The sequence below is a fragment of the Hyaena hyaena genome, unplaced genomic scaffold (genome assembly GCF_003009895.1).
Source record: "Hyaena hyaena isolate Hyena2069 unplaced genomic scaffold, ASM300989v1 scaffold_13, whole genome shotgun sequence".
Classification (NCBI taxonomy): domain Eukaryota; kingdom Metazoa; phylum Chordata; class Mammalia; order Carnivora; family Hyaenidae; genus Hyaena; species Hyaena hyaena.
The window spans coordinates 985,844-1,003,825 of record NW_024080645.1 but is presented as its reverse complement, the minus strand read 5'-3'; the positions used below and the strand labels follow the sequence as shown (position 1 = coordinate 1,003,825).

Genomic DNA, 17,982 nt, shown 5'->3' with positions numbered 1-17,982 from the left:
CTCCACAGAAGGAGAAAACGCTCAAGGAACTGGGGGCATCTAACCTGGAAAGTCAAAGACTCAGGGTAGGGGTGGCTGGGTGGCTCAGTCGGTTAAGCGTCCAACTTCAGCTCAGGTCGTGATATAAATAAACATTAAAAAAAAAAAAAAAGACGGTGCATTCACTGTCTTTGGAATATCCAGGTCCCTGTTTGAAAGGAGTCAGGTGTCTGGTGGACTAGAGCTTCGGTCTCACGCTGGTGGCCTGTGGGCCGGCCAGACACAGCCCTGACAATGTGTCCACCGGTCAGCATTTCTGCGCGGCCACAGCCCGCTGAGGCTGCGTGGCAACTGCCCGGTCCAGCCGGGCACGCATGCCCAGGGCAGCAGGCCACATCCGGCTCGAGTCCCTGCTTCGTCTCCTGGACTCGTCCCTTGGGCATTTACGTCTGTGCTTGGGGCACCTGCCCACACTCACCCTTCTCCTCTGGTTCGCCCTGTAGGTGCACCTGGGGCAGGAGGAACCCAGCTGGGCTGAGAGCACACGCCCTGAGCCACCCTGCACCGGCTGCCAGATAGAGCTTTCACCCGGATGGAAACCACCTTCCCCGCAAACCCGTCTCCCCTCCCCCCTCCCAGCCATTATGCTGGGGTCTATCGTGGTCCCTGGGGACTGGACGGAAGAGTCACTCGCCTTGCCTTCCTGCCCTGGGGCAGAGACAGTCCCCCAGGGTGTTTAGGGGCTAGGAAGGGCACCCAGGGGCAGATGATGCACTGTGAGCTGAGAGAAGGGACAAAGTGAGAAAGGGAACCCCCAGCCCCCACCCCTGTCAGCGGCTGTGGGTCTGAAGGAAGGTGGGGCAGGGTTGGGGAGGGTGGGGGACCAGAAACTAGCTGGGTGAGTAAAGCAGGGCGGATAAAGGGCTCGGGGAGGAGGGAGCAGAAGGCAAGGCCCAGCTCCAGCTTCTCCCTGTGTGCCTGGGGCGGACCTGACTTGGACCTTCCAGAACTGAGGGCAGAAGAGCAAGAGGCCGTGGCCTCCCTGGGTGATGAGGTTCCACCCAAAGGCTGTGTAGGCTGCAGCAGATTGCAGGGCAGTTTCACATCCCCGGCCCCAACTACTCCCACGGATAGCTATGGGCGTTGGGGCTAATATACCCATTTTACAGATGAGAAGACTGAGGCGAAAGTTGTCCGAGGATGAGCCTAGCCCCCAGGGTAAGAGCGAGGCTCCTGGGTGCTCACCAGCTCTGCTTTCTGAGCTGCTTGTCCAGGCCACTGGGTGGGGACGACAGAACTCACAAAGCAGCCACACAGCAAAGCATTACCTTCTCCTCCTCCAGGCTTTACAACCTCACCGAATGACACTGACATCTGCAGGCAGTAACTCCAGCGGACGCTGGGCACCCTGTGAAGGTCTCACCCCCCTTCGCGGCCCACCCAACGGGGCAGCTGCTGTTTCAGGGTGAGACGCGCAAGCCAAGTCAGCCTGACCCCGAAGCTGGTGCTCTCTAGAGGGCCACCTTCGGAGTCTCCCTGTGACCATCTCGCTCCACGGGAGCACTGGCTGTAGGGAAGATGGGGGCTCCTGAGCGGGGCCGGAGCCCACGGCACATGCTCCCCTCTGGGGTCCTTGACCCTCACCTCAGCGTCTGCCTGGGAGGTAGGATGGGCGCCTCCCCACTGGGGACTTCCTAGCACCACAGCCGGAAGCAGGAAGCTGGTCAGAGATTTCCCTGGGAATTGCCATCGCTCTGGGGATCCTGGTTCACCCCTGGACCTTGACCTGGGAAGGACCTTGACCTGGGGGTCTGAGAGTCCGGGCGCGCCTTCCAGGCCAGGCCGCTTCACCGTCCCGGCCCCAATCTGAGCCTCAGCTCAGGGGCTGAGTGAGGGCGGCCTAGAGGCTCACAGTTGCAGCCCCTTAGCCATTTTTAAAGACAGCCCCTCACACTTCTTGCCCAAAGGCTCCTCGAGTCGTTCTGTCTTCCAGGCCTCCCGCCCGGCAGACGGCCCAAGGGCGCCACCTAGTGGCCTGTCTCAGCCAGGCATGCGGCCGCACCCAGCAACTTTGAAGGTTCTCCAAAATCATCGCAGCAGAGGGCCAGGTCACAGCCCTGGAAGTCAGGCGGGCACCAGGCTAGGAGAGAGCAAGCTGCACCTCCCCTCTCTCCCAGACATCGGGGGGAGCTCCCCAGAAGTCAGTGTGCAAGTGGGAGGCAATGCTATTATCATGCAGCCTGAGCGAACAGTACTCGAATTTGGGGTGAATCAATCGGGCCTGGATTTGAGTCCCTTGCGTCCTTAACTGTACCTCAAGTCCCTCATCTGTGTAGTGGGGCCATTTAGGACACATTTCTCGGGGCTGCGGGCCTCTCTCTGCGTGAGCAGGCAGCCAGGGGGATAGCAGGGGTCTACCCTGGTGGTACTCAGACCGTAAGCCAGTGGCTCTTGACTGTGGCCGCACACGTTCAATCACCTGATGCTTACAGTGCCTTTCAACGTGTGGCCCTGGACCAGCAGCATCAGCATCAGTGAGGAGCTTGTTAGAAATGCAGATTCAGGGGCTCCACCCCAGTCCTGTTGAGTTGGAGAGTCTAGGGGTGGGGTCCAGCACCCTCCAGGTGATGCTGATGCTTGGTCAAGTGTGAGAACACTGTGCTTAGGTACTGGGGTTGCTTACAAAGCATCGCAGGTGATTGAAATGTCCTAGGCATCAGGAGCACCTGCCTCCCCGCCCCCCTCGGCCCCCACAGTAATTCTGCTTTAGAGGGACACCAGCATGGATTTAAAATAACTCTGCATCAGCTGCTTCTAATGAGCCGTCGCTGCTCTGGTGTGGACTCTCCTTCCCACACGCCATGCGTGCCCTTCCTTCAGAGATTGGGGACCCACAGCAGAGTGCAGCTGCTCTCCCTGGGGTCTCCAAAAACAATAACCACCAGTTCCTGACACTTGCTGAGTGCTCAAGCTGTGACAGGCATGGTGCTAGGGGCTATGTACGCAACATCTCACAAGAACCCCATGAATTGCTAGAATTGCCGATTTTACAGATGGAGAGGCTGAGGCACAGAGAGGTTACGTAACTCGCTCTAGGTCACACAGCTACTAAATGACAGAACGTGGAGTCCAACCTAGTTCTCTGTGACTTCAAAGTCCCCTGCCTTTGCTCCCTCGTTTTACAAGAGGAGGGACGACTTGCTGAAGGTCACTGCGGGTAGCACCCACCACAGTCTCTGGACCTCGGCTTCCAAGCTCACCAGTGCCTGGGCACCCATTCCAAGATGGCATGAATTGACCTCTGATCGGGGTGCTGCTCCCCTGGGCATAAATGCAACAGGAAAAGGGAGGCAGAGGCAAGGGCATTATTTAATTGCATGCCTCCTAGATTCTTCAAGGATTCCAGATGATTAAGGAAATTGACTTCCCCTCCCCAGCCCCCCATTCCAGCTCAGTCTTGACTGTCGTGTAAGCCTCACATGGACTGAGGCCCATCACCAGGACTCCCCCGGCTCCGAAAAAGGCAAGAGGAGGAGCCACTGGTGGAGTAGAAAAAATATAGAGCTGTTTTACTACTAAAGATGCGTTTTCCAGAAGCAAGGGAACTGCTGTCCCGACGAGATGAAGACCTTGGCGAAGTCCCTGCGGAAGGGGCTGTTTGGGGCTCGGGTCTCGCACCACGAGGGGGCAGCCCTCAGCGGGCCCGAATTCGCTGGGCGATCCGGTAGAGCTCCATCGTTGCCCTGGCATCTTCCACCGAGCTGTGGCCAGACCGGCTGTTCTGCAGACACAGATACAGAGTGGGGGGGACTTGAGGTAGGGTGGAATGCAGATCCCCCTGTGACCCGGGCCTTCCCAGCTCGCAACTCGGTTTCCAGGGCCCCGAGGAGGATTGGTGGGTGCGTATCCCCAGGCTTCTGACACCCTGGACTCCGCAGGTGGCTGGAGCAGGCCCGGCTTCTCCTGTCAGTCCCAGACCTGGGGCACCAGGCCCAGACATGGCCAGGCACAACTTCCAGCATCCAGGCTGTGTCGTGTCCTCAAGGAGCTTATAATCTGGTGGGGGGAGGGGGCGCTGGAGACACACAGACACAGAGGGAGCTCCAGGGGACCGGCTGAATGTAAAAAAAATATATGCCAGGGGCGTCTGGGTGGCTCAGTTGGTTAAGCGCCAACTTCGACTCAGGTCAGGATCTCACAGTTCATGGGTTCAAGCCCCGCATCGGGCTCTGTGCTGACAGCTCAGAGCCTGGAGTCTGCTTCAGATTCCGTGTCTCCCTCTCTCTCTGCCCCTCCCCCACTCATGCTCAGGTCTCTGTCTCTCCCTCTCTCAAAAATAAATATATGTTAAAAAAATTTTTCTTAATGCCACAGTGATGTTTCTAAATGCAACTTGCTCAGCACTTCAGTGACTCCACGTGCGGAGCATTCTGTCCTGGGTCCTGCGTGCCACGAGGCTAACAGAGGGGCCTACGTTCAGGCGGGTCCCCTGCGCCCTACCCGGTCCCTGATGGCCCAGCCACCCGGCTCCTCGCATCTCAGGCTGGGGCTCCTGCCCTCCCCTCCCCACCCTCCTCCACTAAGACTCACCCTTCAGATTTGTGCAGACCTGCCTCCCTTCATCCCTTCCAGCTAATGGACCACGCTCCCTTCCACCCAAGAGTCCCTGGGGCACAAGCCCAGCCCTGCTTAGCCCCGCCCCTCCAGCATCTTGACCAGCCTGGCACAGAGTGGATGCTAATAAATATCTCCCCCACGTGGAGACGGGGCTGCTGGTGTCCGGCCCACCTCACTGAGCCCCCAAGCACCCCAAGCCCCTATCGGGGCTTGCCCCACACTACACGTGCTGAGAAATGGGGGCCCCAGGGCTGTGTGTAAATAAGGCCACTCCCTGGATAAATCTGAGGGCTGCAGTTTACCCCATTTCCCAGAGGCCCGCAGTGGGATTGACCGTCAGTGATCACGGCGCCTGCATGGCTCAGTCGATTATGCAGGGGCTCGGGTCATGACCTCCTGGTCAGCGAGCTCGAGTCCTACACTGGGCTTTCTGCTGTCAGCGCAGAGCCCGCTTTGGATCTCCCCTCTCTCTCTCCCAAAAATAAACATTAAAGAAAACAACCCCAGGGGCACCTGGGTGGCTCAGTCGGTTAAGCTTCCGACTTCGGCTCAGGTCATGATCTCACAGTTCGTGGGTTCAAGCCCCGCATCGGGCTCTGTGCTGACAGCTCAGAGCCTGGAGCCTGTTTCAGATTCTGTGTCTCCCTCTCTCTCTGACCCTCCCCTGTTCATACTCTCTCTCTCAGAAGTAAATAAAAAAAAAAAAGAAAGCAAGAAAAAAGAAAGACAACAACTCCAGCTATCCATAGAGAAACTGGCTGGAGTTTAAACACAAGACCTTTCTTGGGGGCCCTCTCAGCACCACCAGCACATCCCGGGGTCACCTCTGCAATGAACTTCCTGGCTCGGATCCTTATCCTGGACCCGGTGTGCTGGGGACCCCGAGGCCAGTGCCCCTCCTCGCTGGCAAGCACACGGCCTCCGGGGGCTGGGGTGGGAGACGCAGAGCGGCTTGGAGGCTGAGGGCGGGTTGGCGAGCCCCTGGGGGGAGGGGACGGTGCTCACCTGGATGCGCCTGCCCAGGAGACGCTCACTGAGTACGCGGAGGGAGACGCGCTTGCAGCCCTGCAGGCCCGCCTCTCGCCACAGCAGCCTGTCCGTGGATGTGTCGTAGACCAAGTAGTTGTTCATGTTCTCCTTCAGCGCCTTGAAGTCATGCTTCAGGTCATGGCCCACCACCAGCTTGCCCTTCAGGAGTGACAGTATCTGGTCGGGAAGACACACATGCTTTCCTCGTGGTACCGGAGGGAGGCAGCCCCTCCTTGATGGCTGTGTGGCTCTGAGCCAGTTGTCTTCCCTCTCTGGGCCTCAGCCCTATTGTGTGGAGAGCGAGGAGTCTAGACCAGGCCCCTCCTCGCACACAGTAGCTCAGTTCCGTGCTGAAGGCGCATGCAGACTTCCCTCCCCTTATAATGAGGGTGGCACCTACTGGCCACGCCCCGTGTGCCAGGCACTCATCTAAGTATGTCACCTATGTCATTTAACTCTGTCAACGAGCCTACTGTGACAGGCAGATGAATGACCTCCCAAAGGTGCCCACGCCCTAACCCCCAGAATCTTCGACTACATTACAAGGCAGAGAGAAGTTAAAGTTGCAGATGGGCTTTAGGTTGAACGATGACCTCAAAGGGAGATTATCTGGGTTACCCACGCGGGCCCACGCGAATCTTAAGGGTCCTTCCACGTGGAGGTCTGTGATTTGCCCTGAGAACCTGATCTCCGGCTGCTGGCCTTGAAGGAAGCCCTGCTTCAAGGAAAATGGGCTTGGAGAAGCTGGAAAAGGCAAGGAGCTGTACTCTCCCACAGAGCTCCCAGAAAGTTCCAGAAAGCAACGCAGCCCTCCCCACACCTCAATTGCAGCCTTTGAGGCCCGGGTCAGACTGTGGAGCCGTGGAATTGAGGGATAACACATTCATGCGGCTTTGAACCACTAAGCCTGTGGTTTTGTGACAGCAGCTGCAGAAAGTTAATGCAGCCCATATTTAACTTAAATTCTGCAAATGAAAAAAAAAAAAAAAGCACGAAGAAAGTGAAATGATTTGCCCCAGGTTACTCTGGTGATGTTAAAGCGAGCATTCGGATTCAACGTCTGCTCTCTCGAAAGATGGAACTTGGGGCCCCTGAGTGGCTCAGTCGGTTAGCATCCGACTTTGGCTCAGGTCATGATCTCATCGCTCGTGGGTCCGAGCCCTATGTTGGGCTCTGTGCTGACAGCTCAGAGCCTGGAGCCTGCTTTGGATTCTGTGTCTCCCTCTCTCTCTAACCCTCCCCCACTCACACTTTCTCTCTCTCTCAAAATGAATAAATGTTTAAAAAATTAAAAAAAAAAAAAGATGGAACTCAACCGAAATGAATATGGGCCAGCCTGCGTGACTTCTGACTTCTCCGAAGGCCAAGTTTCCCAGTGGCCCTGAGCTGCCCCGAAGCCGCCATGCTGCAGGGCCCACTGGAGGCTGAGAGCAGAGTCTGAGGGGCCCCGGTGCCAGCCACGGGCTGGGTGGGCAGGCCAAGCTTCCGAGGGTTCCAGCCCGGGCCTGTAGGATGCCTCTGCCTCAGCCGGACAGCCGTCCCCGGCCCCCAAGCCCTGGCCAGACTGCAGATGCAGGAGAAAAGTAAACGTTGACACTGACATTGTTTGAACCACCATGTTCAGAGGCGATTTCCTAAGCACCACTGGGTAACTGGGGCGGCCACACAGCTGGTTGGCAACAGAGCCAGGCTCAGAGCTGGCAGGCTGCCTGCTCCGGGCATCCACCAGCCCCCCAGGGCCGAGCTTCGGGGAGCGACCCCTAAAGTACCCAAGCCTCCCATCTTGACTTCTCCACTTCTCTCCCATGGTGGCCGTGGAAACAGCTTTCTACCTCGGCCACGCAGGCCGCTCCCCCTTCTTCACCTTGGCTGCCACTGGAGAAGGATGGAGGGGGGATCTTGGGCGGAGCCGTGTCGGGCCCCAGCTGGAGGGGCAGCTTGGGGGCTCAGGCCCCCCTGTGGAAAGCTCTCCCCCAGCTTCTGCCCTGCCTTCTGTGCCTGGGGAAGGAGCCTTGCATGTGGCTCACACCCTCCCATGCCCTGCTTCTGTTTCTAGTGGCCTTTGAGACACCATGTGGGACATTGGTACACTCTCCCTGGAGACCACAGGATCATTGTGGCCACTGCAGAAGAGGAAGCCAAGGCTCAGGGAGATGCGGTGACTTGCCCTTGGCCACAGTGGTGGAATCAGGGCTCTGCCCGTCTACCATCAACAGGCAATGTCACCGCACCCCGTTTACCCTGTGGTTTTGTCGGGGCCCACACTCAGCTTGGGGCCGGGGAAGCTCACTGAGGGACGGACCGTGCTGCTTCTAGTGCGTGCTTGGGGTGAGGAGTCACCTGGTGGACCCAGAACTCTGGATTAGGATTCTGGACTTCACATTTCTTTTTGTTCAATGTTTATTTACTTAGAGAGAGAGCGCGCGAGAGAGTAGGGGAGGGACAGAGAGAGAGACAGAGAATTCCAAGCAAGGATGAGATCATGACCTGAGCCGAAATCATGAGTCGGATGCGAAACTCTCTGAGCATCCGGACGCCCCTGGATGGAGTCCTATGTGTGGAGGAAAGGGCACCGGCCAGCGCGCAGCAGGAGCGCACAGGGCCCTACAGGGCAGCTGTGGGTCACGCGCCTTTCCTTGCTCACATTCTCTATGTTCTCAAACAATGTGGCCTGTTTCCCCCAGCTGGGAGCTGGCATGGGCCCAGTTCATGCAAAGCCCTGAGAGACTGTCTGCCATCCCAGAAACAGCCGCCCTGGTCCCGGGCTGATGGGACAAAAGTCATTGTGAGGTGGATTCCTGGGAAATTAATCACTTCCTGATCCCAAGGTCCTGGGGCGGGAGGGGGGAGGTGGCTACATTCAGCACAGCTGGGCTCATGAGGAGACAAATAAAATGAGAGGGGTGAGGGGCACCTGGGTGGCTCAGTCAGTTAAGCGTCTGACTTCGGCTAAGGTCATGATCTCACGGTTCGTGAGTTCGAGCCCCGCGTCGGGCTCTCTGCTGACAGCTCAGAGCCTGGAGCCTGCTTTGGATTCTGTATCTCCCTCTCTCTCTGCCCCTTCCCCACTCATGCTTTGTCTCTCTTCCTCTCTCAAAAATAAACATTAAAAAAAAAAAGAGGGGTGAACAAGCAGAAGGAATCAGGAAAAAAAAAAGAAAGAAAGAAATGAATCTATTTAGCAGAGAGATATGAGCAACGTCTCAGGCCAAAACCACGCCGGGCACTGGGCGCTGGACAGGGAGAGACTGCTAGGACTCGCTGTGTGCTCTCAGGAGGTCACAGACCATCTCTGGGCTTCGGCTTCCCCATTCGTAAGAAAGGCCTGGACAGGTGAGGCTCCAGAGGCCCATTAGCAGCCAGGGCTCCCCCGACTTTCTGAGCCAGGGCTGGGGGTGGGGGGAGTGGGGGGCCTGCCGGAGCCCAGGGAGGGGGACAGGTGGCAGGGGGACCTCAGGTCCTGTGTGACCTGCGGGACCTGCCCTGACCCAGGAGGCGGGTGTATCAAACACAGGGGGTGGAGACTCGATTCCCAGAAGGAATGAGCGGGGAGGAGGGACAGTCACCTAGCTGCACTCGCAGCACCCAGCCAGGTACTTTCCTCTCCGCACCCGCCCAAGGACATCTCAACCCAGGGATTCTGATCTCCAAGTCACAGAAGAGGGGCCGGGGTCAGAGAGGCTAAGAGGCTGGCCCGGGTGACAGGGCTGGTGACCTGAGAGCTGCAGTGAGCTGGCCGGACCTGTCTGACCCCATCACTAGCATTATAGTTGTTATTACCACCTGCTGGGCACCTGCCCCAGAGTCCTCAGTGGCAGCCCGGAGAGCCACGCTGGGCCCGCGTCAGCGCTCAGACGTCCTGGACCCGGGGACGGGATTATCACACCATCTTACCAACAGGGAAGGGGGGATGCAGAGGGGCATGTCCCCATGTCACACGGCAGAGAGCACCAGGGCCAGTGTCCCGTGTCTGCCTGGAGGGTCCTTCTAGAGCATTTCCACTCTCGTTCCAAGTATTCCCCGGATGTGCCCAGTCGGAAAAATCACCTGGGGCCCTTGTGAAAAATCCAGAGGGCCAGGCCTTCCTGTCATCTTCAAGAGTAGCCTCAGTCTCCCTTTCCTCCTGTCCCTTGACCCCAGCTTGGTCCCTGCACCCCCCTAAGCTGCTGATGCAGCTTCACCTGGATGGTGAAGTCCTCCTCCTCCCTCTGGCCAAGGCCCAGGGACGCCTGCGCAGGGGCGAGGCCCAGCAGGAGGCGCTTGGCCCAGTGACTCCTTGTTCACAGGCCACCGTGGCCTCTCTTCTGTCTGCAGTTCCCTCCTAAGCCAGGATGCTTCCTGGGACTCAGCTGTTTTGTTTGCCAACGAAAAATGTGATTATCCCTCCCTAAGCCCAGTGAGAGGGTAGATGCGACTCAGTGTACTGGGTTAACGTGAAAGGAGCATTAACTTACCAAAATAAGTTACACGCTCTTAAAAATTACTATTAGGGAAAACGAAACAAAACAAACAGCATTACACTGGGTGAGAGCCCTGAATCCGAACACTGAGTTGCATCACAGCTTCCTGTGTGTCCTTAAGCAAGGCACTGCCCCTCTCTGGACCTCAGTCTCCTCATGGGCCCTCTCCTGAGCTGACTGCCTGATTTGTGGTGCTCTGTAGGCCGGTTTCTCAACTTCCGCACTATCAGTACTTCTTTGGTGTGTGTGTGGCTGGGGGAGGGGCCGTCCTGTGCATTAGAGGATGTTTGGCATGGGGCGCCTGGGTGGCTTAGTCGGTTAAGCGTCCGACTTCGGTTCAGGTCATGATCTCGCGGTTCGTGGGTTCGAGCCCCGCATCGGGCCCTGTGCTGACTGCCAGCTCAGAGCCTGGAGCCTGTTTCAGAGTCTGTGTCTCCCTCTCTCTCTGACCCTCCCCTGCTCACGCTGTCTCTCTCTGTCTCTCCTAGAAATAAATAAAAATATTAAAAAGAAAAAAAGAAAAAAAATAGAGGATGTTTGGCACTATCCCTGGCCTCTACCCCCGGGATGTCAGTAGCAGGCCCCTGCCCCACTTATGGCGACCAGAAATGTCTCAGATTGTGCTAAATGTCTCTTGGGGGGCAAAACCCACTCCACATTGAGAACCGCTGCTCTAGATGACAGTCAGACCTGGAGATTGGGGAAGATAACAAGCAATTACGTTCCACTATAAAAGTAATGTAGCCGGACACCCAGGTGGCCCAGTCAGTTGAGCATCCGACTTTGGCTCAGGTCATGATCTTGCGGTTCAGGAGTTCAAGCTCCACTTAGGGGCACCTGGGTGGCTCAGTCGGTTAAGCTTCTGACTTTGGCTCAGGTCATGATCTCACGGTTCGTGAGTTCGAGCCCCGTGTCAGGCTTCGTGCTGACAGCTCGGAGCCTGGAGTCTGCTTCAGATTCTGAGTTCAAGCTCCACTCTGGGCTCTGTGCTGTCAGCAAAGAGCCCATTTCTGACCCTCATCCCTCTCTCTCTCTGCCCCTCTCCTCCACTTGCGCTCTCTCAGAAATAAACATTTTTAAAAAGTAATGTAATCATATTACAAAAAATGAGAATAAAAAACAGAGAAGGGGGAGCCCGTGCACAGTCCCAGTGCCCTATGGCAGCAACCCTGTAGGGTGGGCTGTGGGGGGCTTCGTGGCTACCGTGGGCCAGTCTGTGGCTCGCCACTAGCGGGGCACGCTCACCACTCCTGTGGGGGGAAGAGACAGGCTGGTGAGCAGTCTCTGAAAGTTGCCCTTCTGAGGCCAAGGCCTGGCGAGCCGTAGGCTCACCTGAGACATGTCACTCAGCCCTGGAGGCGCAGATGGGCATCTTCCCTTTGGGAGCTTCCCAGGGCATCCCGGGGCCCGCAAGCCGGTCAGTCTCTGTCTTTGGGATTCGAACATTCCGGGTGACTGAGTGGGATCACGCTGCCTCTGTGCCCTGGTTCATGGAAACAAATGAACCGCTGCCTTGTGCACACACGTGCGGTGCCTGGCACTGTCCCATGCACGTACTGGACCCTTAGCCTTCACTGAGCGTGTGCACGTGTGGATCGGGGGAACTGAACATCCCAGAGCAAGCTCTGGAGCCAGAATTTGAGTCTCCGCTCTACCCCTTCCTTGGACCGTTTGCTCAGCTGATCTGAGTCAAGCCTGGCAAGTTTCTCTGGCAGCAGAGGTGGGGAGGCAGCCAGCAGGCATCCCTCCGTAGCAAGCAGAAAATGAGGGCCAGGATCCAAGGCTGTGGTTCTCAGGGGAAGTCAGACAGGGGACTGAGACATACAGTCTGCGCATCTGTATCTGTCACACTGTTAGTGACCATCACAGGGGCCGGGCACTGTGCTCAGGGCGATGGGCCGTGTCACTGCATCCGACCTACATGAGGCCAGGGAGGAGGTGTTAACCCTCCCGGGCGCTGATGAGGAAACAGTCTCAGAAAGGTTCGATAACTCGCCGAAGGTCGCACACACCCAGCGAGTGATGGGGCAGGAACTATAAACCCCAGGTGGGCTTCAAAGATCTGCCTGGTCCGTACATTCCTGGCTCACTCCTTTTTATTTTTTATTTTTTTAATATTTTATTTATTTTTGAGAGAGATAGAGACAGCATGAGCCGGGGAGGGTCAGAGAGAGAGGGAGACACGGAATCCAAAGACAGGCTCTATGCTCTGAGCTGTCAGCACAGAGCCCGATGCGGGGCTCGAACCCACGAACCGTGAGATCATGACCTGAGCCGAAGTCAGACGCTTAACCGACTGAGCCACCCAGGCGACCCCTGGCTCACTCCTTAAATGGCTGTCCAGCACCCGCTCTGGACAGGGCCCCCAGTTACATTTGTGGAATGCGGGGCCAAGGGCCATCTCCCGCTGAGAACCGAGGCATTCAGCGCTGGAGCCGGAGGAGGAGGACCTCCACATCCTGACTCCCAGGCGGGCGCTCAAGGGCATGCAGGGACCTGGCTGCACGTCCAGGCCGGGAGAATCGAGAAGCACTTCTCTGCTGCCTCCCCACCGCTCCCCTACCCCCGTGCCCCTGCTCTGGGCTTCCCTGCCCTTTTTGCCACTCTGGCAGCGAGGGGGTGGGGGGCTGGCAGGGACAAGGAGGAAGGTCAGAGACATGCCATCCAGCTGATCGCTCAGTGGGGATCTGAGGGTGGGGGGCTCCTGCAGGGTCCCTGGGCCTCCCGTTGACACCTGAATGGCCAACTCACCTCGCGTTGACCTCCCCTACTTAACGACTCCCCTTTGGGTGCCTCTGTCCTAACATTTTTTTCTTCCTGGTCCCCTGACTGCTGATGCCTCCCCAGGGGCTCTGATTCACCACCCTATTGCTGTCTTTTTCCTTACTACCATCTACCCTCCACAGCACCCCCATTCTAGCCTTCTTGAAACTGGATTTGATCCTGCCATGCTCTTGCTCAAGAATCTTCCATGGCTGTCTGGGGTCCACTGTGTTGCAGACACAGACTCTTCCCACCCCTTGTAAATACCACCAGCCTCATGGAGTCTTTCCAGAGCTGCCCTGATGTACTGCACTCCCTGCCTAGGGCTTCCTAGCTTCCTCTTATGCCTACAGAACAGTGCCATCCAGTAGACATATAACGTAAGCCCCACATATAATTTTAAACCATCTAATAGCCATATTTTAAAAGGTGAAATTAGGGGCACCTGGGTGGCTTAGTCAGTTGAGCGTCCGACTTCGGCTCAGGTCATGATCTCACGGTTCGTGGGTTCGAGCCCCGCGTCGGGCTCTGTGCTGACAGCCAGCTCAGAGCCTGGAGCCTGTTTCAGATTCTGTGTCTCCCTCTCTCTCTGACCCTCCTCTGCTCACTCTGTCTCTCTCTCTCTCTCAGAAATAAATAAAACATTAAAAAAAATAAAAAGGTGAAATTTGCTTTAATAGGTTTTATTTAACCTAATATTCCAACATATAATCGATATAAAAATTATGAGGTATTTTATGATTTTTTTTTTAAATACAAATCTTGGAAATCCTGCATGCATTTTACCCTTCAGCACATCACGGTTCAGACAAGCCACTTTTCGGGCGCTCACGGCCACATGGGGCTGGCAACCCCCTACTGGACACACAGCCCTAGAGTTCTGAGCCTGGGTTCTGAGTCCTGACCACATCTAGTTATCTGAAACCTTGTGAGTCACTTAGGAGTCACTTAGTCTTAGTGACTCCTTAGTCTGTTGAATTGTGTCCCCCCCCCCCCCCCCCCCCCCCCCCCCCCCCCCGCCAACATTTCCTATGTTGAAATCCTAACCACCAGTAGCTCAATATGTGACTTATTTGGAAACAGGGTCATTGCAAATGTAAGTAGGGAGGTCATCAGGGTGGGCCCTAATGCAATACAGGTGGTGTCTGCATAAACGGGAAGTGGGGACACAAAACACGCACACAAGGTGATCGCTGTTCGAACAGGAAGGCAGAGATTGGGGTGATGCTTCTAGAAGCCAAGAAACATAGAAGACTGTCAGCAGACCCCCAGGAGCTGGGAGAGAGACAGAGACTGGACTCTCCACACCCACCCCCTTCAACCCCCCCACTCCCCTCCCCCCTCCCCGGCCCCCCAGCCTCAAAAGAAACCAACTCTGCTACCACCTTGGGCTCAGACTTCCTGCCTCCAGGACTCTGGAACAATACGTTTCTGTTGTTCGAGCCCTGCGGCCCGTGCTACTCTCTGCTATGGTGCCTGAGCAAATGAATACACTTAGTTCAAGCAGGCCTCAGTTTCCCCATCTGCAGTATGGGGATCACAGATGCTCGTAATAGCTAACATTTTGGGAATCTTCATATAAAAAGGCACTCTCTCTAGGTGCTTTCTCAAGCCTCACAAGAATCCTATGAGGTCACTACTATTATCGTACCCAGTTTCTTTTCCAGGTGGGGGAAACTGGGTGCAGAGAGGCCGCCCAAGTACCTTGCCCAGGATGCTGTTAAGTAACCAGGATTCAAAACTGGCCCCTCTTAACTGTGGGTTACCAGCTCCGGGGAGCCCTCGGCAGGCTGATCTGGGAGGCGTGAGTGAGCCCGGCCAGTGCTCAGGATGCATCCAGCGAGTAGCCAGAGCTCAGTAAACCATAGCCACCGGCGTGGGTTCATCTACAGCACAGGGAGCCCGGCCCACATGCTGTGTGTAGAGTGGGGACGCCAGTCCTCTCTGTTCTTTGGGGAGGGACTTCCCCGAGCCCCGGCAGCCTAGATACTGATGAGTTCACTCTCCCTTCCAAACTTTCCCAGAAGTGACTAAAGCAGGTGCTAGAGTTTGCTTTCCGTCTGGTGGTTCAGAGAAACAGAAACAGAAAGTGGAAACTGAAAAAGTTATCACAACGAGGTGTGGCAGGAGGGTGGGAAATCCTGGGGCCACACGCTGACCTTGAGCTGAGGGGAAGGCCTGGCTGTGCCATCTAGGAACAAGCTCCCGGAGCCAGGGAGGGGAGAGGAGAGGGGAGCTCTGGCCTGTTCTTCAAGACCCGGAGCCCCACTACCGAGGGCCCGGCCAGCGAGGGCCTCATTTTCCTCATTTCCTCACAGGGCTCCCCAGAGGCAGCTCAAGGTAGAGCAAAGAATCACACTGTGGGGGGCATCGGGGGTCCCCAGCTCCCCCCATCACAAGACCAGCAAGGCGGACTCGACGCCCCGAAGGCTGTTCCCAGATGTGAGTCTTAGGTTGTTTCCTGCTCAGGGACGTGAAGGAGACACCACAGGCCTCTCCCTGCCCTAGTGACGCAGACGCGGATGGGGAGTCGATCTTAACTAGGGTCACAGGTCGCAGAGCTGACACCTGGGTGAGCTGCCAGGAAGTGTGTGTGCGGAGGATGTGCAGGCAGCCTCAGTTTCCCCACTTCCCCCCGTGAGCCCCGGCCTGGCTGGCGCGCTGCCCTCCTCCACTCACCTCCAGCCTGGCCACGGCGAATGGCGTGGCCTCCTCCATGTGCCGAGGAGTGACCCCACTGACCAGGGTCCTGTAGTCCGTGATCTCCCCCTCGGGCCGGATGAACTTGTCGTAGAGCAAGGTGCCGTGGAGGTCCACGAGACTGCAGCGAGCTAAGCCGCTCTCCCGGCACGGCCCCAGCCCCACCATCTCGCAGTCCATGGCCACCACCTCGGTTGTGCCTGCCATGTGTCACCAGGACCCCCGGACGTGCTGGAGAGGGGAGGCGGGAGGGGTGTCACTCAAGGGCCGACCGAGGCCACCACCCAGCCAGCCTGTCCCCTCTGCCCTGTTTGTCATGAATGCCATCTGGCAACAGGGGAAGCTGGCCCCTAGCCACCCCTCCCGGCTTCCTCAGCCCGGAGGTCCCAGGGCCTCTGGTCAGGCCCAGCAGCCTCAGGACCGCCAGGCCCCCTCCCAGCTAGCTGCTCCCCTGGGGAGGCGCCTTGGCCGCGCCGCCCCAGCCCCCCTCACCTGTCCGCCTCTGGTGCCCTCGCCTCACGTCTGCCTCTCTGGTGCCACTTCTCTACTCCTGCACTTGCTCTTAGCTGTGACTCATCTCTGACTTCAAGCCGGGAATCCTGACTCTTTCAGTTTCTGGTTTGTTATCAGGCGAAGTCAGGGGCGGGAGGCCGGGCCCGTGGGCAGGGCTGTTCCATCTCCTCGGGCTGCTGGCAGGTGGGGGGCCCAGGGGCCTGAGTCACCGCAGACAAAGCCGGCGGGCTCTATGTCCCCACGTCTCGCCTTTGCCCCTGCCCCTCCCCCCCTCCAACCACACAGTTAAGTGCTTAGTAGATCCCCTCCTCAGTTGATGCGGCTGACGTGCATGAAGCAGATTGCCACATCTTCCTCTCCTTTCTCACCCTCCGCCTGCCTGTAGAATAAACATCTCCAGGAGTGGAGCCCAGGGAGTGTCCACAGCTTCCGGGACCACTACCAGCCTGGCACTCCGTGAGGTCTCTCATGGGAGCAGGGGGAGCTGGCTCCTGGGACACTGAGGCTGCTCACAGGAAGGGCATGGAAGATTGGGGTGCGAGTAGGGCTAGCCTCACCTCCCCGACCCAGGGAAGGCAAGGAGGGAGCCCCTAGAGCCTCCAGTGCCCCGGGGGTGCCTCAGACACGGCCATCCGCCTGCCCTCAATGGGCTCTGCCTCTAGCTGGGCTGACACTATTGAAGGACAAGGAAAAAAAAGCCTGGAAGGTGCCCCTCCCCCTCCCCCGGGGCCATACTTCCTAGGGGCTACCGGCTCCCAGGTCTTACAACAGTGTCTGACCCAGAGAGAGCACTCGGCGTTTATTGAATAGATGAATGAGTTACAGTTACAGCCAGGACAGAAGCAGAACCAGATTTCATGGAAGTTTCAAGGAAGTCGTCCCCGTATTCTGCGGTGCGACTCCTGCCTCCTACCCTAGGTCGGCGCGAAGTCAGCTTTGAGCAGTGGGATCTGATTTCCCCCAGATGTCTCCACGATTTGTGTGTTGGAAAGGAATTTCCCCGGGTCTCTGGTGTTTTCGCCGGGTGACGTGTGACTGTCACAGCCCTCAAAAAGAAAAGCAAGGACCGAAGTATGTCTAAACGATAAGGCATTGCTCGCGCTTGCTGTTCAATTGGTTTGACTTGCAGATAGAAGAGATTATGTTTTGGTTCCCATCCTGAATGAGCAACTTTTGCTTGAATTCAGACTTGTTTGGGGACTTTGTGTTTCTCAAGTGCATAAAGGAGTGCTCGCTTCGGCAGCACATATACTCAAGTGCATAAAGGATTGCTACCCCGTTTTAGGGAGAAGATGAAGCGAAATGGGTTACCTTATGTGATTGTGCATTGAAAAAGTAACCCCCTAAAGGTCCAATGGGACGTTTCTGCTTCTTCAAGGTCCATAGGACCCTGCCTGCGCACCTCACCCCTTCACCCTGCTGCCCCCTCAGGTCTCAGAACGTCCACCCACCATCCTGTTCTTTTCCCTCCCCCCCCCCCCATCCTAGACTGGAGCCTGCTCCGCGCCTCCCCTGAGCCCCGGCCCCACCTGCACATCAGCTCCAGGATCTTCCTGCCTCCCTGTTCATGCAGTGAGGGCTCCATTCCGTCCTTCAACTCCTAACGGATGTAGTTTCCCCAAACCTACTGTCTCGTACTAGGTGTGACAGCACTTTCCTGGAGAACTTACAGTGATTTCCTGTTGTCCAGAAAAAAAAGCAGCAAGCCTCCACTCCCCTGCAGTTTCCAAGAGCCTCCGTCACCTGTTCCACCGGCCATCGCACCGCTGCTTCAACCTAAATCCGAGGCCTCTGCGTACCCAGTAGCCACTCTCCCCGGCCCTCCCAGGTCCTTCGGTTCTGGGCCCGGGATGGAGGGGGAGGGGCGCAAGATCAGGTGTCTGCCTTCCATCCTGCTGCGAAGGCCAGCCCCTCTGCACCC

At 57.2% G+C, this 17,982-nt stretch overlaps 1 protein-coding gene across 1 annotated transcript; it reads right to left on the bottom strand.

Annotated features, from left to right (window-relative positions):
- Nucleotides 1-3,522: 3,522 nt before the first annotated feature.
- On the bottom strand, nucleotides 3,523-16,252 carry ISG20 (interferon stimulated exonuclease gene 20). The gene is made up of 4 exons (XM_039216712.1): nucleotides 16,041-16,252; nucleotides 15,528-15,779; nucleotides 5,602-5,802; nucleotides 3,523-3,760 (listed from the first exon to the last, which is right to left on the bottom strand). Exons 2-4 carry the CDS (start codon nucleotides 15,753-15,755, stop codon nucleotides 3,674-3,676), a joined length of 516 nt encoding a protein of 171 aa, XP_039072643.1. The 5' UTR covers nucleotides 15,756-15,779; nucleotides 16,041-16,252; the 3' UTR covers nucleotides 3,523-3,673.
- Nucleotides 16,253-17,982: the final 1,730 nt, after the last annotated feature.